Raw genomic sequence first — 19,952 nt, 5'->3', positions numbered from 1 at the left:
GGCCGCTCTGAGGATAGTGTCTCGGTCCCTATAATGAAGGAGCTTGAGTAAGAACGGGCGAGGAGGCATGCCCGGTTGCGGCCTGCGTGCCGGCACTCTGTGGGCCCTCTCCACAGAGAAGAACGCTGTAAGGGCGTCCGCAGGAGTGAAGGAGGCTATCCACTCAGTGATATATTTGACCGGGTTAGGCTCTTCGATTCCTTCCGGCAAATTGACTATGCGAATGTTACTCCGCCTGGAACGCCCCTCCAAGTCGTCCGTCTTGTTCTCCAGTGTCTTTATACGGGTTTGGAGGTCCCGGAGTGCGTTCCCATGTTGTTGCACCTGCGGTTCCAGCGTCTGGATCGTGCTGGCGTTGTGCGCGACTTTGTCCGCCAGTTTCCTGTGGTCGTCTCGGAGGAGGCCCAGGTCCGACGCCAACTCACCGAACTTCCCCTCCATCGCCACCCTAGAATGTTCTATGGCCGCCAGGACCTGATCTAGTTTCCTGGACGTATGGTCTTCGGTGACGGGTTCAGTGGTATGCGGGGGCCCCCTGGACGTGGATGCGGCCACTCGAGACGGGTGCGAGGTTGACGGCGCCCCCGCCGTCTTTTGACGACCCATGGTTGGGGATGGGCCCTCCCCACGGTGGCGGGTGCGCCCGTCCCCTGGGGTCCGCGCTCGGGTTGGCTCAGCAGGGACGTTCTCGTGGCAGATAGGTCACCCAGGGAGGAGTCCGCTTCTGGGCCCTGTCTCGTCGTCCCGGGCGCGAGTGCACCGCCTGCGCTCCTTCTGGTCGCCGGCCCGCCAATACAGGATGTCTGCGGGCCCCCCACGGCCACGAGCCCGGTCCGTACCCCGTATGGGGGTGCGCACTCCTCCGTCTCCGATCTGCAGGGGGGGGGGTAAGGACGATCCCGTCTCCCTGGCTTAGGAAGAGTCCCCCCACGAAGCCTCACCGACCAGTCCCTCGCAGCTTGGCCGACTGTGCGGGCTCTGCCTTCTCCTCGTGTTCCACGTCCGACCCGGCTCTCAGGCACGACGCGGCGCCAGTCAGAGTTCCCTGCCTCCTCGCTGTTCCCTCCCCAGAGCGAGGTCAGCGAACGCACGCAGCTCGGGTCCCTCCGTGTGACCTCTTCGATGGCCTGGCTCTGTGCTGGTCTGTGTCCACAGGTGTCCGCCCAGGCGGCGATCAGGGCTCTCCGTTCCGGGGGCACCGGCCGCGCCCCCCACCCCCCGCCAGGCGATCCGCCTCACAGCGCCTCCGGACAGTGCGCCGGGTCTGGGGTCCCTCGGTGTCGCCCAGGCCGGGTCTCACCTGTGTGATGGGGCTGGCCGCCGGGTCGTCAGCAGCTTCTGGAGGGTGCAGTACAGTGATCGCCGCCGTCACCCAGCCACTCGGTCTCACTCAGCCGTGGGGGGGGGGAAGGGGAGCAGCGCCCCCCTGTCACTTCGCCGCCGTAGCCGCCACCATTCGGGGCTGCGCTCCAGGTCCGGATCTGCTCTCCTGTGATGTGGCGCCAAGGTGGGTGATCGCAGTCGCCGACCAGGTCAGCCCCGCCGCGGGAGCCCCCGTGGCGCCTCAGGCTCGCCGCTTCTCTCTCAGGCTAGGCGTCCGTCCGCCATCTTGTCCGCAGGGCGGCCAGCGGCCGCGCGATGTCTCCGGTTGCGCCACATCCGTCCCCGCCGAGATTCAATGCCTGTCGGAGGTGCCGCTAGTGTCACCGGGCACGGTCCGATACTTTCCCGGGAAGAAGGAAGCCCGGGGCAGGTATAGCTGTCCGTTACACGGGCCGCCGAGCGGGAGCCTCAAGGAGAGGAGTCCGCCATCTTGGCTGGCTCGGCCACGCCCCTTAAAACGTTGCATTGTTACTGAACATTTCCCCTAACTAGAACGTTATTTTAACTTTTGTTTGTTCAGTGAAAATATATAAATATATAGATCTATATATTCACATATATATATATCCAATCAAGTCCTCGCGAACAGTAGATCTCCACCGCAGCTTTACTGGAATTGACTATTCAAAATTTATGAATTCCAAAGTGCTTTATTTAGGTTCCATTAAATACGTCCATAAATATAGTGGTATATATATATATATACTATAAAATGTTTGCTCCTTCACAATGACCAAATGATGTTGTGGATGGTGCGGTACATAAAGTGAATGGTAACAATCATCCAACTCATCACATATATAAGCTGACATCTGTATTACACGATATCTGCTCTATAAATGAATGAATCTATAGCTTTGTGGCTCTGCCTGGGATTTATTTATGTGATGAAGTTGTGGAGTCGACGTATGATTTTTTAAATTAATCATAACTTCCCTTTAAAGGGAAGTCTTTTACTGTAGGTTCTAGTTTTTATAATGATAAAAGGCAGTGCAGATTTATAGGTGACCACCCGCAAATTTATCATAATAATAGACCTGCCATATATTTAGGATTTCTCTAGTTCTATTTTCCACTGTAGGTCGTTCAACTCCTCCCCTGATGGTGTACATTGTCCTGTAACTTTAGTAATGGCCAATTTGCAAACCCAACAGTCAAAAATTGCCATTATTGACACCAGCAACCCTAAGCCAGATTTTATACACAACTATGAATGAGGGTATTAAGAAAGACCCTGAGTTTGTGCTGAAATCTATTCTCACTTCTGTCCACACTACGTTCCATGCTTGCTTTATCCACAGTGTGTGTGTCAGTCTGTTGCATATGCTTTATCAAGCCCATCAAACAGGGCATCTTATCACACGTAACTTCTTTGATTTTGTACAGAATTTGCCTTAATATTTAACTTCTGTTCACAACAATGTGTTCCGGTGTGTTTGTAATGATTTTCACTAAGAAGTTTTTCTTTTATTTCTTCCAGTCGAGTTGAATTGAAAAGGCTTTGTGAAATCTTCACCCGGATGTTTGCTGACCCTCATAGCAAGGTAAGAGGAATAATATTTATAAAATTGTTTTGTGCACGGACTTCAGATTTTTATTTGTAACTGTGTCTGATTATCTGAATTTTGAATTAGTTTCGCAAATAAATTTCAGTCAGTTTTTACAGAATATCAAGTGCCCAAAGCATTCCATAAATAAATGCCTAAGCTGGCTTAATTGTATTGGGTATATTACATTTGATGAGGTGGTTCTGAGTGTGCTAGGTTTATATTGGATTGCAAAGGTGTAGAAATGATACACCCAAAAATCAAACCCATCAATTCTGGATTAGTGAAATATGGTCAAGTGTAGCATGAAGGCGAAACAAAGCTGCAAAATGTTGGCTTATAGGTTTATCCAGTTGAGATGGCCTCCCTGGTCTTAAAGGAAAGTGCAGTGCTCAACACTACTGTTAACTTTATGTAAATGTAACTAGATATATGGTGGAAAAGGGCTTCTTCAACTTAGTAACCTACCCAAAAATGGTCTAATTCTGAGTTATAGGGCTTTGCTGCAGGTTGGCTCCAAGAATGAATGCCCAGAGGCGATTGGAAGCCCTTCTATAGGGGGATCTCATGCACATTTTGCATTAATGCCGCTCAGCTCAGTGATGACATGCAGAAAGTCACTGGGAAGATCCAGTGTTGGGAGACACCTGCACCATTCGCTCCCTGCATTGGTGGAACAACAGACTTTTGCAGGACAGGCCTTTCTCAGCACCCATTCCGCAAGTTACCATTACCATGGAAACCTCCTTTGCAGGCTGAGGGGCACATCCAGACCATATGATAATACAGGGGGTCTGGGCATCCCATCTCCAGGGGAAGCCCATCAACTCTCTTAAGCTACTAGTAATATGCTTTGTTCTCATGGCCTTCCTTCAAGTAAATCAGGGCAAAGTACTCCTGATAAAGACATACAACATGATCTCTGTGTACTAGGGTGAGAAGCAGGCTAGCACTCACTTTCCCTCACTCTTAGCAGTAGAGGAAGAGAACTGGTGCAGTGCTCTCCACCACCTCATACATCTTTTGTGGAGTACTTTACTTGAGTGGAGTGGACAATGAATTGGCAGACCTGCTCAGCAGTATGCATCTATAAGTCTACAATTAAGAACTCCACCCTCCAGTCATACTCCAGTACTTCCAGCACTAGGGCACCTCTCAGGTAGACTGCTTAGCCACTCTTAGCACATGAGTAGCACATGAGATGCCCAAACTTTAACTCAAGGTACCCACATCCTCCGTTTATGGGCAATGCACTAAGGATGAACCGGTTAGTGATCTTTGCCTATGCTTTTCTGCCTCTCCCACTACTTCTGTACGTGGATCAGAAGATGCTTCATATATCTCTAATACTTACCCTGGTTGCCCCACATGGGCCAGGTAGCCTTGGTACTTAACACTCCTTGAGAAGCTCCCCAACAGGCCGGACCTTCTCATTCAACCAAGTATAAATCAGACACCCAGACCTCTCAGGCAGCTCAATCTAGCAATCTGGCACCTGAGGTTTTAAAGTTCGACCGCATATTCCTTCTGCATGAATTAATGGACATCCTGCCGGAATCTCATAGACTTACCACGTAGGCCTACTTTGCCACAAATTGAAAGAGGTTAATCCATTATTGCATCTACAATCAACTGAACCCTCTTAAACCCAGTGTCTAAGACATCATTTGTGATCATGTCTATATGCAAAAGTCTTGCTTCACTTCTTTTCGACTGCATTTAGCCGTTATGGCCATGTAAACCAAAACAGGGAACATTCCTCCCTCTTTTGCATCCTGGTGCTTTTCCTCTGCCTCTTCCGGCCCCACCCTGATCGGCGTGTTCTCCGGATAGTTGTTCGGGTGGTTTGTTCTTGCCGCCCGTAGCCATGATTGTCTTATTATTTGGAACTCGTCGTGAAAAGGGGTCATCATTCTTGCCCCTCCCAATGTCGCCACAGCATGTTCAACTATCCGGAGAACACGCTGATCAGGGTGGGGCCGGAAGAGGCAGAGGAAAAGCACCCACTTGGCTGTCACGCAAGAAGAGGAACAACAGGCGCCAATAGAAAATATAAATTTAACAGTGGTCAATCTTACTTCCAAACAACTATCTGTTAATGAAGTCAAAGTACTTACTCTGGGACTAACCTTTTGTCCAACTAGTAAACTAGAGTTCACACAGACCAGGATTGACCTCTACAATTTCATACGCAAATTAAAACTACACAAGTACTTTAAACTAAGACCCACAATAAACAGAACTAAAACGTTAGGGGTAAGAATGACAGCAACAGATATACTTACCTGTAATGATCTACCAGGAGTAGAACTCCTACACAATCTACATATAGATGTGGATGCTCAATCAAACATCATGGAGGATATGGTCCAGAGAGCAATAGCTGTGGGAATTGACCAAGAACTTGATGAAAGTCCATTCAAACCGAAATCAACGTTTGTACCACAAATGCCTTTTGATGCCATCTATGTTTTTTCTGATGCGATGTTCAGTGACTTATTGAATTTTAGATGCAATAATCAGAGGAGCTATAACTGTAATAATCTGACGAAGGATGAGAAGCAAGCTCTTGATGATTTACTACATGATACATCAATTATAATCAAGCCTTCTGATAAAGGCGGAAATGTAGTGTTACAAACCAGGGAACAATACTGTGAAGAAGCTTTGAGACAGTTGTCAGATAGTAAATATTATTTGAAGACTACACAAGAGATTTATCAAGCAAGTGTGCAGTGTTATGAGACCTTAATCAAGAAATGGCACAACAGATCAATGTTGGGGACGGAAGAACATCTGTTTTTAAGAAACACTACTCCAGTGGTGGCAACCTTTTATCATATTCCAAAACTTCACAAGGATAATGTGAGACCGCCAGGCAGGCCAATAGTGTCCTCACAGGGTAGCTTAACTGAGCACATGCCCATGTTCATTGATTATTATCTGTCTCCATTTGTGATTGAACTTGAATCGCATGTGAAAGACACCAAAGATTTTTTGTGTAAGATTAAGAGTTTAACCTGGGATCCTGCGTACCGACTAATGGTATTAGATATTACTAGTCTATACACCTGCATCAATCATGATGATGGTGTGAAAGCTGTACAGTTCTATCTGAACAAAAGGCAACTGCGTTTTGCAGAACATAATTCTATGTTGATTGAATTTACAAGATTTTGCCTTACTAACAACATCTTTGTTTTTGAGGATAAGTACTTCAAACAGATCTCAGTTACGGCGATGGGCACCTGCTTCGCTCCCAGCTATGCAAATTTATTCATTGGCTGGTGGGAGGAGCAGGTGTCCAGAACCTATGAAAAGGGCGACATCAAAGGTAGAGTGGCAGTATGGCACCGATATATTGACGACCTTTTCATTGTGTGGGAGGGAACGTCTGAGTTCGCTAGAGAATATATCAAGAATCTAAACAAGAACAATCTGAATCTGCACTTTTCGGGTACAGTAAGTCCAGTGGTAGTGGACTATCTGGACCTGAAAGTGTTTGTATCGGAAGGCAAGTTAGAAATAGCCCTCTACCGTAAAAGTACTGCTGGCAATTCAACTCTTTTTGCGACCAGTAATCACCTGCCTAAATTGATACAAAGTATTCCGTATGGGGAATTTTTAAGATTGAAAAGGAACAGCTCTAGAACATGTGATTTCGAAGCAGCTGCTAAGGATTGTGTATCTAGATTTCAAGTGAGGGGATATGAATTGGCCCAATTGGAGAAAACACTGCAAAAGGTTAGGGGGATCCCTAGACAACATCTGTTAGAAGATAGTAAGAAAGCAAGGCGAGAGTCCGATGACTCGAATGGAGGCAAGTTCAGAATGATTACAACATATTCTGCAGAAGCTAATTTTCTGAAACACATGCTTAGAAAGAATTGGCATATTCTAAAAACGGACAATGTCATAAGTGAGGACATTCCAGCCTATCCACTGGTAACTTTTAAGAAGGCGAGATCCTTAAAAGACAGGTTAGTAAATAGTCATCTAACTAAGGAACCTCTAGTGATGGGAACTTTGAAAGATATGCAAGGCTTTTTCCCATGTGGCAAGTGCAAAGCCTGTTCAAATAGCAAAAGAGTTTTAACGTACTCAGTACCAAATATCAATTTAAAAAGACCAATTAAGAAGTTTCTGACTTGCAGTACTTCCTATGCGGTTTATTGCTTGGTATGCCCTTGTGGCCTTTACTATATAGGCAGCACCATTCATCCTTTGAAAATCAGGATACTTGAACACAGGAGGGCAATTGCAAAAAGCGATGCATCGTATCCTGTAGCAAGGCACTATGATGAAAAACATTCTAGCAGTAGAAATGTGCTACAATATTTTGGCCTTGATCATGTCCCAGAAAACATCAAAGGGGGTGATCGCCTTAAGAAATTACGAAGGTTGGAATCACGTTATATAATTGATTTACAAACAAAGTTTCCCAAAGGTTTGAATAGTAATGAGGAGTTAGCTTCACATTTGGGCACTTAAATTTCAAGAATATATGGTTGCAATGATAAATTTATTTGTAAGCAATAATGTTTTGTATGTGAAATGGTTGCTGTGGCAAGAAAAAGTCATTTTAAAATCTTTTTTCCACATAATTAAGCAATGTGTAATGGACAGCTGCCGATTCACGGCAAGATTTTATGGTTTTTTATGGATATGATGCCAAAATAACAGTAAGTAAAAAGATTGCCGAAAATGGGGCATAAATCATAGTGGGGGAAAAAAAAAAAATTGTTGGAAATCGGGTACTACTACATAATAGTATTACCATGACAGTATGCTCTCACAGTTAATTAATGAATTGAAATAATATGCATTCGCATTGTTTTGATTTTGATTTTTAATGCGTTAGCATATGAGCAACAATGTTTACACATTACAAGATGGCGCTACCGCTTTTGTAGTGTTGGAGTTGTCCATTGTCTATGTTCATTACACATAGGTGTGTTTAAATGACTGCTGCTTGCGGTGTGCCGGTAACACCGAAGAAGGCAGACCGCCAAAACGCGTTTGTTCTGGCAATAAAGACCCGTCAACAAGTTACCCGTGAGTGCTTTTATTTCCTTGAATGTGAGGAATATTTGAGCTTTAAATAAATATATATATATATATATATTCACTTAAAAAACCATAGGTTTCACACATGTTATAGTTAGGTGGACATTTCACTTGTAAAAAACCAATGAAATTCACCCGTTATAGTTAGTTCAGATAACTATAACTCGCGCGCCCGCAATCCACTGCTCATGACGTCACATCACTCATGACATGGTCAGTGGCATCACTCATGACATCACTGATGACATCATCCTTGTGATAGAGTGGCGGTCGCGCGAGTTATAGTTATCTGAACTAACTATAACGGGTGAATTTCATTGGTTTTTTACGAGTGAAATGTCCACCTAACTATAACATGTGTGAAATCTATGGTTTTAAGTGAATTTGCAAGGTTTTTTAAATGCCAATTCCTAACTATAACGTGTGTGAAACCTATGGTTTTTTAAGTGAATTTGTACGGTTTTTTAAATGCTAAGTTATGTGTTTTTTTTTTTTTAAGGTTTTTCACCGTGCGCGCACCCCGCGATTTAAAAAAATAAAATAAAAAATATTTTTTTTTACCCTTCGGGGTCCTTTAGGGACCCCCTGACAAAGGCTAGGGGGTCAGGAACTCTCTACCCTGCCCCCTTTTCCCGGTCGCCACCTCTATTTTTCACTCTCGCACCCACAACAAACAAAATGGCGGCCGACACTTCCTGATTTCGACCGATTCGAACGTTGACTGACATGTAACCACCAATCAGAATTACGCTCGCGCACGTTAGGGTGCACGCTTCGTGCGCGGCTATAGATATTTATGTGCTTTAACTGCAATTTTCTCAGGAAATACTTAACAGATTTACTCCATACATGCAAAAGGCACATGCCTGACCTGAGGACCACCTCTCTGCCAAAGTTCACGTAATTCTGTTCAGCCGTTCGGGCTGTACCTTCGACTAAAGGTCCTATGGAAAAATGCATGGGGAAAACGCGTTTTGGGACCCCCCTTTTTTCTCGGCCCCCGCTTGACGAATCACCCCGAGACTTTCAGGGTAGGAGCTGAGCGGAGCGCCCCATTAGTTTTGAAAATTTCGCGAGGATTCGTCAACCGGCGCCAAAGTTATTCAAAATAGAATTTTCAGATTTCCTATGGAAACACGGTCCTAACTATAACTATCTACTGGCGACCGCCAGTAGATAATATATATATCTATATATATATATATATAAACACACACATTTGCCAACTCTGCACCATGGGATTCAATACGTTTGTTCACATCCTTCAATATTGAATCTTTTATAGATTCACATGCTTGAATCTTCCCTGTCCTCATGGAGGGAGTCCCACGGTTTTTAAAACAAGCAGTGCCAAGTACATTAACAGTCGTAGAGAAAGGAATCGACCTTGTTAACCAATTCACATTGTTTTAATAGAACCAAACTTCATCCACTCAGAGACAAGACCCTGAACCATGCTTCCCCTGCAGAGCCACGATACCTCAGATTTTTAACCGTACGTCGTACCCCAACAGTGTCGTCAACGATTGCGTCAACGACGAGCTCAATGACCACCACCTCATCGACGTCATTAACGGCCGTTCTGTCGACGGGAGCTTTTACGTCTGCGGCATCAAGACCTACGTCCGTGCCCACGACAGTTCGTAAAAAGCTTCCCTCTTCTTCGTTGTCGGCACGGTCGACAGGGCAGAAAAAACTGCTCTTCTTTCATCAGAGGGGCTTCAGTGACACTACACCCTGACCAGTCATCACCAAATAAGGTCTACCCATTGCCTTCAGCTCATCTCCTTGACATGGAGGGATCCGGTGATGAAGGACTTTTCGATACTGAAAAGTCCTTCATCGCCGTACCCCGCTGTGTCATGCCCTTCACAACTAAGGGTAAAATGTTAAGATGCAGATGAGGATGAAGATCCTTCTAGATACACTTCACCTACTTAGCAGGGGGTTATTCTTTTGCAGCCCGCCAGCAGTCTGCGTCTCATCATAATGACTCTTTCCAAAAGCACTACTCTTACGAAGAACACCAAGGGTCAAGGGGGGACACACCAGATCAGTGCCCATTTCCTTAGTCACAGACTTGCGTCCTATACTTGATGACTGCTATACATGTTTTCCTGAAGCAAATGTGCCTGTACCACTCACTCCGGGACACTCTGTTGCACCTGACATGATATCCTTACCTTATTGTCCGATGGCTATCTGCACTCGGGAACAAGATGGTATTTCCTCCTATCACCTTCAGAGATGATTGCATTGACAGCAGTGCAGATAATCAGCCGGAGGAGGGTGAGCTTCTTCAGGACCCAGCAACATCGGGTCAAGAGTGAGACGACTACGTTGTTCCTTCGTCACCATCTCCTTCACCACCGCCACCAAGCTCTTCTCCGGAAAACATAGGAGGGTTCCACGAACTACTAGAATGTGCTTCTAAAAGATTTGATCTTCTTCTCCCAATAAAGCAGACAGATTGCTTTGTTTATGATTTTAAGGATTCTGCTAAGCAATCTGTCAGATCCAGTCCCATTGTGAATTATATTTGGGAGGAAGGCCTTAAGTTAATGAAGACCTATTAATCAATCCACGCAGTCGTTCCCCGGCTCAACAAGAAATATAAAGCTCCCAATTCTTTGCTGGCCGGTTTGATAGGTCACCTTCGCCTAGACTTGGTGGTCATGCAGGCTGCCCCGCAACGTTCCAGAAATCCTTCTGCCTGGCAGCTCGGTCTGGACTGTTCCCATGGGGCACAGGATCAAGACTGATTTGCATATGGCTGGGTCCAAACTGGGGTGGCGTAGTAGGCAAAAGACAGATGGATTTAACCCAGATCTTTTGACTGGGGGAGAATGTTTGCATTGTCAGCATTCCGTCCATCATTTGTTTGCTGTAACACTTTTCGCCCTAAGTGGGATGGGTATGCCCAGACGTGGGTCCCTTGCTCACTGTGCCCCTGGATTCAAGCTAGCCTGGCTGAAGAAGGGTGACATACCCTGAAACCGGTCCCAGGATGCTTGTTTCCGGGCCAGGGAGGACCTGGCCGGGCAGTTCGGTCTAGACTGTTACCATAGGGGACAGGGTCAAGACTGATTTGCATATGGCTGGGTCCAAACTGGGGTGGCGTAGTGGGCAAAAGAACGATGGATTTAACCCAGATCTTTTTACTGGGGGAGAATGTTTGCATTGTCAGCATTCCGTCCATCATTTGTTTGCTGAAACAGATTACATAGGCAAGCATTTTGCGGCAATGGCGGCTACTTCCATAAGAACTTCGAATGCACTGGCCATCCTGTGTCGCTATTACCATCAAATGTGGTGGGACCTATCGGCTTTCATAGAGGTCCTTCCAGATGACAAAAAGGAGGAGGCTACATAAATCCTATAAGAGGGTGCAATGGTGTCCTCTGAGATTATAGATCTGGCCATTGTCATTTCTATCACAGCATTCAGACAGATGGGAGGAGCGCCAGTATTAAGCCGGCAGTGCTGGTTAAAAGCTTCTTCATTCTGCCCTGAAGTGTTAGCGAAGATCCTGGATTTGCCCTTTGATTGTGAAAATTTATTTGGGAAACATGTAGATGATGCTCTGCAGGCCATCACAACAGATAAGGACGCTGCATTTCCTGGTGACGTTGCAGCGAAGAAGTTTTCAGTCCTTTCATGGGGGAAGAGGACAGTTTTTTCCATGGCCTTCCTATCATTTCTACATATATCCGCTGTATTCCGTAGAGCGGTCTCGAGCCCAGTATCCTGTTAAACAACAATAGAGGGCCTCCACTACTTCCACATATGCAAGACAGCCGTCGCACAGACGACCCCGGCTGGAAGAAAAGCCTATGATGCTTCTAGAAGCCAGCGACAATTTTCAGGCACTAGTCACTTCACAACCACAAAAACAACCAATGAGCCAGCATGTCTCTGACTTTTACAAACATTGGAAAGCATCTCTTCAGACAAATGGGTGTTAAACATCATACATCATGGTCACACCCTGGAATTTGTTTAAAAGACCCCCAATCAGTCAGTCATGTAAAGCTTTATTCGACGATTAGTCATAAAAGCAGAATCCATTACACAATAAATTACCAATTATGAAAAAATTTGTTAAAAGAAAGATAAAATGTTTTTTCCTCCGGTATAAAAAAACCATAAAAAGAATTAAAACTCGAGACTATACCAATGTGCAAATAGGAGAAAATGTAACAAACCATTTTCAATCATTACGGAGCCGCAATTACATTTACTCTTAAATATATACCAATGTGCAAAAGATAGAAAAGGAAGGTAAACAATGCAATGTTTATAGATTAACATGCCACAATCACCTTTGATCTAATTATCCATGCCCATCCTAAAAATTTGGCTATATCTATAAGCAGCGGTAACGATGTTTCAGTGCAAATTAATCTAAGTGCAACCTCGCATTTACGAGTGCCCAAAAGACGGCAGATAGGGGCCAGACAAATACGCCGTGAGATTACATATGCTGGACACACAAATAACAGATGGGCCAAAGACTCTGTGGGTACATGGCAAAGGGGACAGGACGTATCAAGTATTGACCTCTAACTTGCTGTAAAAGACTTAACCGGCAATGTACCCAGTCTTAGCTGGAACAACAGATTCCTATCAAGAGGCTTTGTGATAGCGTCTCAGTAAACTTCTAGCCTTTGTGATGGTTTAGCCATCAAAAATTGGCCTGTCAAGGTCGATGGGTCACTATTCCTGAAAGTGTTGGCTTCCACCCAACCCCAGTATCTTTCCTTCAAATGAGCTTTTCGAGGGAAACCGGATATTTTCAGGATTCTTTCAAAGCGCGACCATGCTGATATTTCCTAGCGTCGATCTTACGTAATGTAGCCATTTAATTTTCTTAAATTGGTCCGCTCAGCGTATGAAGACAGTTCTGAAGTTGTCCAAATTCTTCGCCAATACAATAAAGGACGTAGTCTGGCACTGTCAACCAATGCCTTACTACCTAAATCACTAAGTAATGGCAACGCTGGTGTGCTTTGGGGAAGATTAGTACGTTTCCGTAGAAAAGTATTTTCTGCTATAGTCCGTTTAGAGAGGTTTTTATGTCCCCATAACTCTGCCCCATAGAGGACTGCACTGATGACTTTCATATTGTAAATAGTCCAGACTGGGCTAAAAGTAAAAGATGTGTTGTACTCGGCTATGAGACTACCAGCAAGCTGGCGATGTTTCAATGCAGCCACATCCAGTTGCTTACCCCATTTCTTATCCCTCTGTATGACGACCCCGAGGTATGTGTATTCTTTTACCTGCTCCAGCGGGCGCTTATTCAGCAGCATCGATCCTATAGGGGATCTGTGAGGATTGAATGTCATGTATTTTGTTTTAGATACCTTTATCTCTAATCTCCGCAGATGGCAAAATTCCTCAAAAAGAGATAGAGCTCGCTGTAGGCCGCTTGGTGATTTTGCAATTAGCAGCGTGTCATCAGCGAACATAAGGATTGAAATCCTTACACCCGCCAATTTAGGAGCATCCGTTGGGGTACCTTCCAGTAATTTTACAACCCCATTGATAAAGATGGAAAACAAAGTAGGGGCCATCACACAACCTTGTCTCACCCCTCTTTCTACTCTAAAAGAGGGAGTAACCTGGCCCTGATTACCCCATCTAATTTTTGCATAAGTATCCTGGTGAAGTCTAGCTATGAGGGACAATAGGTTATGGGGCATCTTCAGGTCTTGCAATTCTCTCCACAACCTATTACGGGAAACGAGATCAAAGGCTGATTTCAGATCTACGAAGGCGGCATACAGGCTGCCTTTTTCCAATATCACCGTTTTCCAATAAAGCAGCGTAAAATGAAAGGTTTGATCAATAGTGCTTGTATATGCCCGGAAACCAGCCTGAAAGGGTGATAAGATATCTTGTTCAGTAATCCAGTCCTGAATTTTATTTACCACCAGGCGTCCCATGAACATCTGGGATGAATCAATTAAACTTATCGGTCTATAGTTCCCAGGTAATGAATTATCACCCTTTTTATATATTGGGATTATCTCAGCTCCTTTCTATGACTCTAGTACCGACAGGCCTTTAGCAATTTCATTCATTAAAACCAGAATATATCGGTTCCAATTGTCTTTGTTGGAAAGGAATATATCAGCTGGAATTCCGTCAGGACCTGACGCTTTACCTCCCGATAAAGTTTACAGAGCAGTCTTGACATCGGCTTCATTAAAAGCCGGGCCATCATAATAGGTATATGAGAGGTCAAGCGTCTCTCTATCATCTACACCACCGGCATATTGGGATTGAATGTGCTTTACCTATTGCCCTTGGCTTACATGGTTTGTCGGCTCTAGGGGACAGCTCTCTGCCCATTTTAGCACATCCCAAAATACTTTTTGATTTTTATTTTCACATGCCCTTCTTAAGTCCTGCCATCTATTTTCGTCCCATCGTTTTTTTGCTAGGACCTGGGCTTTCTTATATTTCTGCCTAGCTAGCCGAATCATGGCCATGTCACCTTCCTTAATCGCTGTCCCCAATGACTTGCGAGCCTCCTTACAATCCCTATTAAACCATTTACATCCCCTTTTAAGATTGGTACCCTTATTTTTAATGGTTTTATAAAAGTAGGAACGAAGATGAGTGAAAACTCAGCATGAAACCCAGCAATCATTTCTGGGGGTGTCGAATTAGCTACAAGATCCTCCAAATCTGCTACTGCCTTATCTACATCTAAGGAAATCCTTTCTAAGTTTTCTGGTTTTACTAGTAGATTTGCCCATTTCAGTCGTCTCATGTTATTTGTTGAGACTAGATCTAAAGTTATCAATTCCCTACTAGATTGGAGTGCGCCTTTTTCGACCACTACCTCAAAAACTGCAGATAATCGGTTGTAGTCGCTTTCCACCTTATTAATTACCTTCATGCCCTTTAGGATGCACCAAAACTGGCAATTAATTAATATATAGTCGATACGACTCTGGCTGTGGCCGTTATTAAAAGTACATGCGCCATCTCTATCAGACTGGGTTCTGCCATTTGTGGCCCTTAGTCCATTCTCCCTACAAAGAGAATTCATCTGGAACACTACATCCGTCCAATTCTTTACCGGATTCAAATCTAGTTTCGGAATTCTCCAAAACTCATCTTCAATGTCATAGAAATTTAAATTGCCATTTAGAAGGGGTTCAAAGGTCATATTAAGATCGCCGGCTACAATTACATCAGTACCCCTAGAATGTTTTTCAAGGAGAATACTCAGAGCTACCAACACCTCATATTTCCTTCCCTTAGTCCCCCTTGCATAGATTTTTATAAACATCCAATTTTTTCGCCGCTCCCCACATCAATCTAATCACTAATATGTCCTTATTACTGGGCTCAAGGACCTGGATCCCAAAGCCAATATCCTGGCGTACCCAAGATATCAAACCTCCAGAGGGTCTGCCCTTTCCTCCAGCAATTGCGGGAGCATAATAATATAGAAACCCTGTGCAATGGATTGAATCCGCTGCCCAGGTTTCCTGAAACAGGCAAACATCGTATTGTCCAACAAATGATTGCCATTCTGGCGACGTAATCTTAGAATTTAGTCCAGCTATATTCCATGATATCACAGATAATCTGATCTTTAGAATTCTAGCTGGACATGAAGAGCTCGCATTATTCAATGGGCTACCCTGGAAACTAGCTAACTCAATAGCTCTCTTTGGTGACAGTATGCTATTAGCAGGGGAGACAATCCAGGATGGAGTACCGTGGACAATAGCTACCTCTTTAACTTCCTTAAAGACCGTCACATTGATATCAATGAAAGGAGAGCTTATAATGCATTCCACCTCGTTAAAATAGTGAGTAGTGTCAGAAAGAGCCCTCTGAGGATGTATAACATTCTGCAACTCAATTAACGGTCAATCACTAGTATCAAGAGATGAAGGTCCATCTAATGTGTGAACACCTACCCCCGTAGGGCAGTCCTGCCCAGCCGCAAAAGGAAAGCATCTAAATTGTATTGAAGAATAATCTGGAGATGATGTACGGAACTCCAAGGCTAGTAAATTTTCAACCAAGGCGTGATCTCTTAATGTTAGTTTTATGGAATCCCAAGGGTTTGTTCTAGAAGAAAGTCTACGAGCTCTAGAAATGTCTTCCCTAATGATAGAACGACAGCCCCTAACATGGCGAATCCAATGGATAGCTTTATTTGTAAGGGAATCTGCACTTTCTTTATTTTTCCCAGCATCATGTTTAGGGACATTAATCATAGCAAAAAATATGGGACCCCCTTGAAATGTACTTAAGGTCAGGGAAAAAGGGGAAATAAATACAATCCTATAATGAAAATTCCCTCGCGACCTCTATTTTTAACAATACAATTTAATTGTAGTAAGGGAAAACAGGCCTAAAACCAGTGATGCAACACACAGATTTTTTTAATTTTTAGTAGTTTAGTTTTTATTATTGAACCTTTTTCTATTTTTCTTAGAACAACTCAATACATTTCCTTTTTTTTGAAATATTTGATAATCACTGTTCATTACAGTGATAATGCATCATATCATACAGAAATCCTAGGGCACACTAATCACAAAAAAAAATTATTTTATCTTCATACAATCTCATCTGCATACATACCAACACATTCCACATTCATACATCTGTCACAATAAAAAAAAAGAAAAAGGAGAAGTTTATCGTATACTGAACATTGGAGACATAAAGCACATAGTAATCTCCTATGATTAGTAAGACAACTGCAAGAGCAGGATGCTAATGTCAATGGTCAGTGGTCGACGCGTTTCGATGGCATAGGTGCCACCTTCATCAGGACCAGAGGTATATTCAATAACGACAAAGCCCAAGGAAAACCTGAAACAACATATACATACAATATAATGAATAAATGGCCCAATCTTCCCTATTAAAATCACAGGAAAGAATGTCTTCACATGTTAGGTGATCACTCAATAAACACAAGATTTTACCAAAAAGAAAGAAATCGAGGAGAGAGAGTCATCATTGAAGGATATTGCTGTTGTAATTCTACTATTTTTAGCTACTTCAACATACCCAGGTAATTACTCTACGTGAAAAGAAGAATATTTTCTGAGACCTTTCTCAGACTAGGAGCAATTGCTCAAAGAGAGGGAAAACAATACGTGAAGTACCACCACCAATGAAATATCCAAACACCAAGTGTGAGACCAATATAGTCATCTTTTGTGCAGTATTTATGTCCAAATGTCGTAGATGGAAAAAGGGCTTACTTGTTTTTTTAAAAAATAATTCCCGTCAAGGATAAGACATCCCGTAATGGATTGTAATGATTTGGAACATCCTTATTGAGAGAATACAAAGGACTGTTGTTAGATTACCCACGACATGAGAGGCCAAGTTTATTAAATAAATGACCAATCAGTTCCATTACCTGTTTTTTAGGAAAAAGGTCTCACTGCCCGTCCTCATGGGTCAACAAATATTTAACAAGATCACAGTCTCGGTAAAGTATTAATGTCCGAATATTTTCAGGGAAGCCAAAGGCCAATAAGGAATCCCCTTTCTTGTGTCACTAAAAATGACAAGCGAATCGAAAATTAACAGTCTACTATTTTTGTACAAGTCATAGCCTCACATAATATTTTCTACGGAGTTAATTTTTTTTAGAGCAGGGAATATCACCAAAATATATAGCGGTTACTTGACAGGTGGTACCTATTTAGAAACGGTACCTGCTCTTTAATAATGGGACCATCAATTACTTAGTACAAATTAAAAAGGACAATAAGTCTAAACATATGTTTAACGGACAAATAGAAATAGATGTGTAGACCTAAAGCAACATTTTTGTTGGACTGTGGTAAAAAGATATCGCTAGACATTAATGGCAAGACTGAAGATGACTGCCGGTATAATCCTATGATTGACATATTTGTAACCAAGGCTGAGCTCGTTCTAATTGATATGATCTAAACATATAAAGGCTGACCTTTTTGTTAAGTTGTGCAGAGGGTCGGCTTCAAGGCAAATTTCCAACAAACCGCTAAGTCTTGGTATCTAAAAACGTCAGAGCATAACGATGAAAACGCTATAGCAAATTCTACAACGAATCATACGTGACGAAAGAAACAGTTCCAATATTAAATACTTCTTCCTAAACTATGTGCACGCTTAGGGGCTTACCTTCTTTTTGAAGTTCCTTTGGCATATAGTGTTTTCAATCGGACAATCGTTCGGGTGAACCAGCAACAACGGAGCGGCAGCACGCATTCGCCTCGTCAAGCTCAACCTAATATATTGGTGCTTAGCCAATAGGACCAACACGTGAAACCAATAGGCGTAGTTTGACTAGCCCAATTATAGACAACAAAAGAGGACTACCTCCTAAGGTTAGTCAGCACCATTTTGGAACGGGTGCCACTTAGCCGACCAATAATGGTAGCCTTTACACGGCCGCTCTTGAAACGAAGGCTCAAAGTATGCAAAACTTTATTGTCCCACATTAACAGAAAATAGACATTTCTCTTTTTTCTCTTTGTCAAATAAATGGTGGTCGATGTAATCACCCCCACATACAATATTCATAGTGTGAAAAAAACTTGCAACCGGATCCGCAGTGCAATTTATATAGCAATTTCAATTAGTGCACAACTACAGACAAAGTAAGCGTCCCGTAAAATATGTTATACGAGATGTAGTAGTAACGTGTTGACTGACCTGACTCAGTCTCACAAAATATGTCTCTCATGGTGAATATAGAGTAATTATGACTTCTATATGAGAGTCGTGTTAAAATATCGAAAGGACTCATGTCAATCACCAAGATCGTTGGTACTGGGATCAATGTAAATAATGAGTGACATGATCTATGATATTTATCATTGCCATGACATAAAGAATGAGGGCTAAATGTAGGTAATCCAGGTATGTCTACAACACCTATAAAAACAGACTAATCAGTTTGGATAGACTTTCAAGATACCCCGGATATACGTGTGACTCACCAAGATTGAGTCACATACCACTGTATATCCAGATTTAAACCTCTCTTGACACTGTTGAAGGTATAAATCCAAAAAGTTTCGTGTTGTTTGCGAATAATTTCCATAGGTGTACCTGCTTTACTCTGAATTTTTTCTAGGATAAGCCATTTAAGATCACTTTCCAAGTGGTCTTTATCAATGCAGTGTTGTACAAGCGGAGCTGTGATCTTCTTATTGCGTATAGCTGATTTATGCTCGCTATATCTAATACGAAATTCTCGTGCAGTTTCTCCAATGTATGCTAGTCCACAAGGGCAGAATAGCATATATACAATGTTGTGACTCCTGCAATTAGTTAAAGATCTCAGTTTCACAGATTTTCCCTCATATTGTATGGAGTCTGTAACCATAGCACTATCACAAGCATGGCAGGAACCACACTTGTGATTGCCCAAGATCAAAGGCAAACCTGATATGGTAAGTTGACGTGCTGTATTGGATTGAATAGGTCTTGTATGTACCAAGAGATCGCGCAAATTGCGATTTCTACGGTACGCTACCAATGGTTGTTCCAACTGAATGTTATCATCACTATTCAAAATTTTCCAATTCTTCATAATGATATTTCTGATCTTGTGGTTCAATGGAGAATGGTTTATAACACAAACCACCTGATCTTTAGATGTACGGGTGGTGCCTGCCAATAATGCTTCTCGATCGTAATATTTAGCCCTTTTGTAGGCATGTCTTATGAGCCTATGTGTGTAGCCTCTAGCCAGAAGTCGTACCCGCAGGGCATCTCCATGTTTATGGAACTCATGCATATCAGTGCAATTGCGCCTGATACGCAGGAATTCACCAAAAGGGATGGCATCTCTCTGACTTGTAGGATGAAAGCTTTGGTAGTGTAGTATTGTGTTCTTTGCAGTAGGTTTCCTGAATAGGCTTACCCCAATGACATTGTTGGATCCCGAGATAAGGATATCCAGGA

At 43.3% G+C, this 19,952-nt stretch overlaps 1 protein-coding gene across 2 annotated transcripts in view; it reads left to right on the top strand.

Moving 5' to 3' along the window:
- CLASP1 (cytoplasmic linker associated protein 1) overlaps positions 1-19,952 on the top strand; it is a 1,312,099-nt gene that overhangs the window by 729,673 nt on the left and 562,474 nt on the right. For both annotated transcript variants that reach the window (XM_085647275.1, XM_085647274.1), the window contains one exon: positions 2,864-2,927. In XM_085647275.1, coding sequence (XP_085503401.1) covers positions 2,864-2,927 — 64 coding nt within the window. The remainder of the gene's footprint in view (positions 1-2,863; positions 2,928-19,952) is intronic.

Source organism: Triturus cristatus, chromosome 3_2 (assembly GCF_964204655.1).
Source record: "Triturus cristatus chromosome 3_2, aTriCri1.1, whole genome shotgun sequence".
Taxonomy (NCBI): Eukaryota; Metazoa; Chordata; class Amphibia; order Caudata; family Salamandridae; genus Triturus; species Triturus cristatus.
The sequence above is the reverse complement of the archived record's forward strand: the minus strand, read 5'-3'. Positions and strand labels throughout refer to the sequence as shown.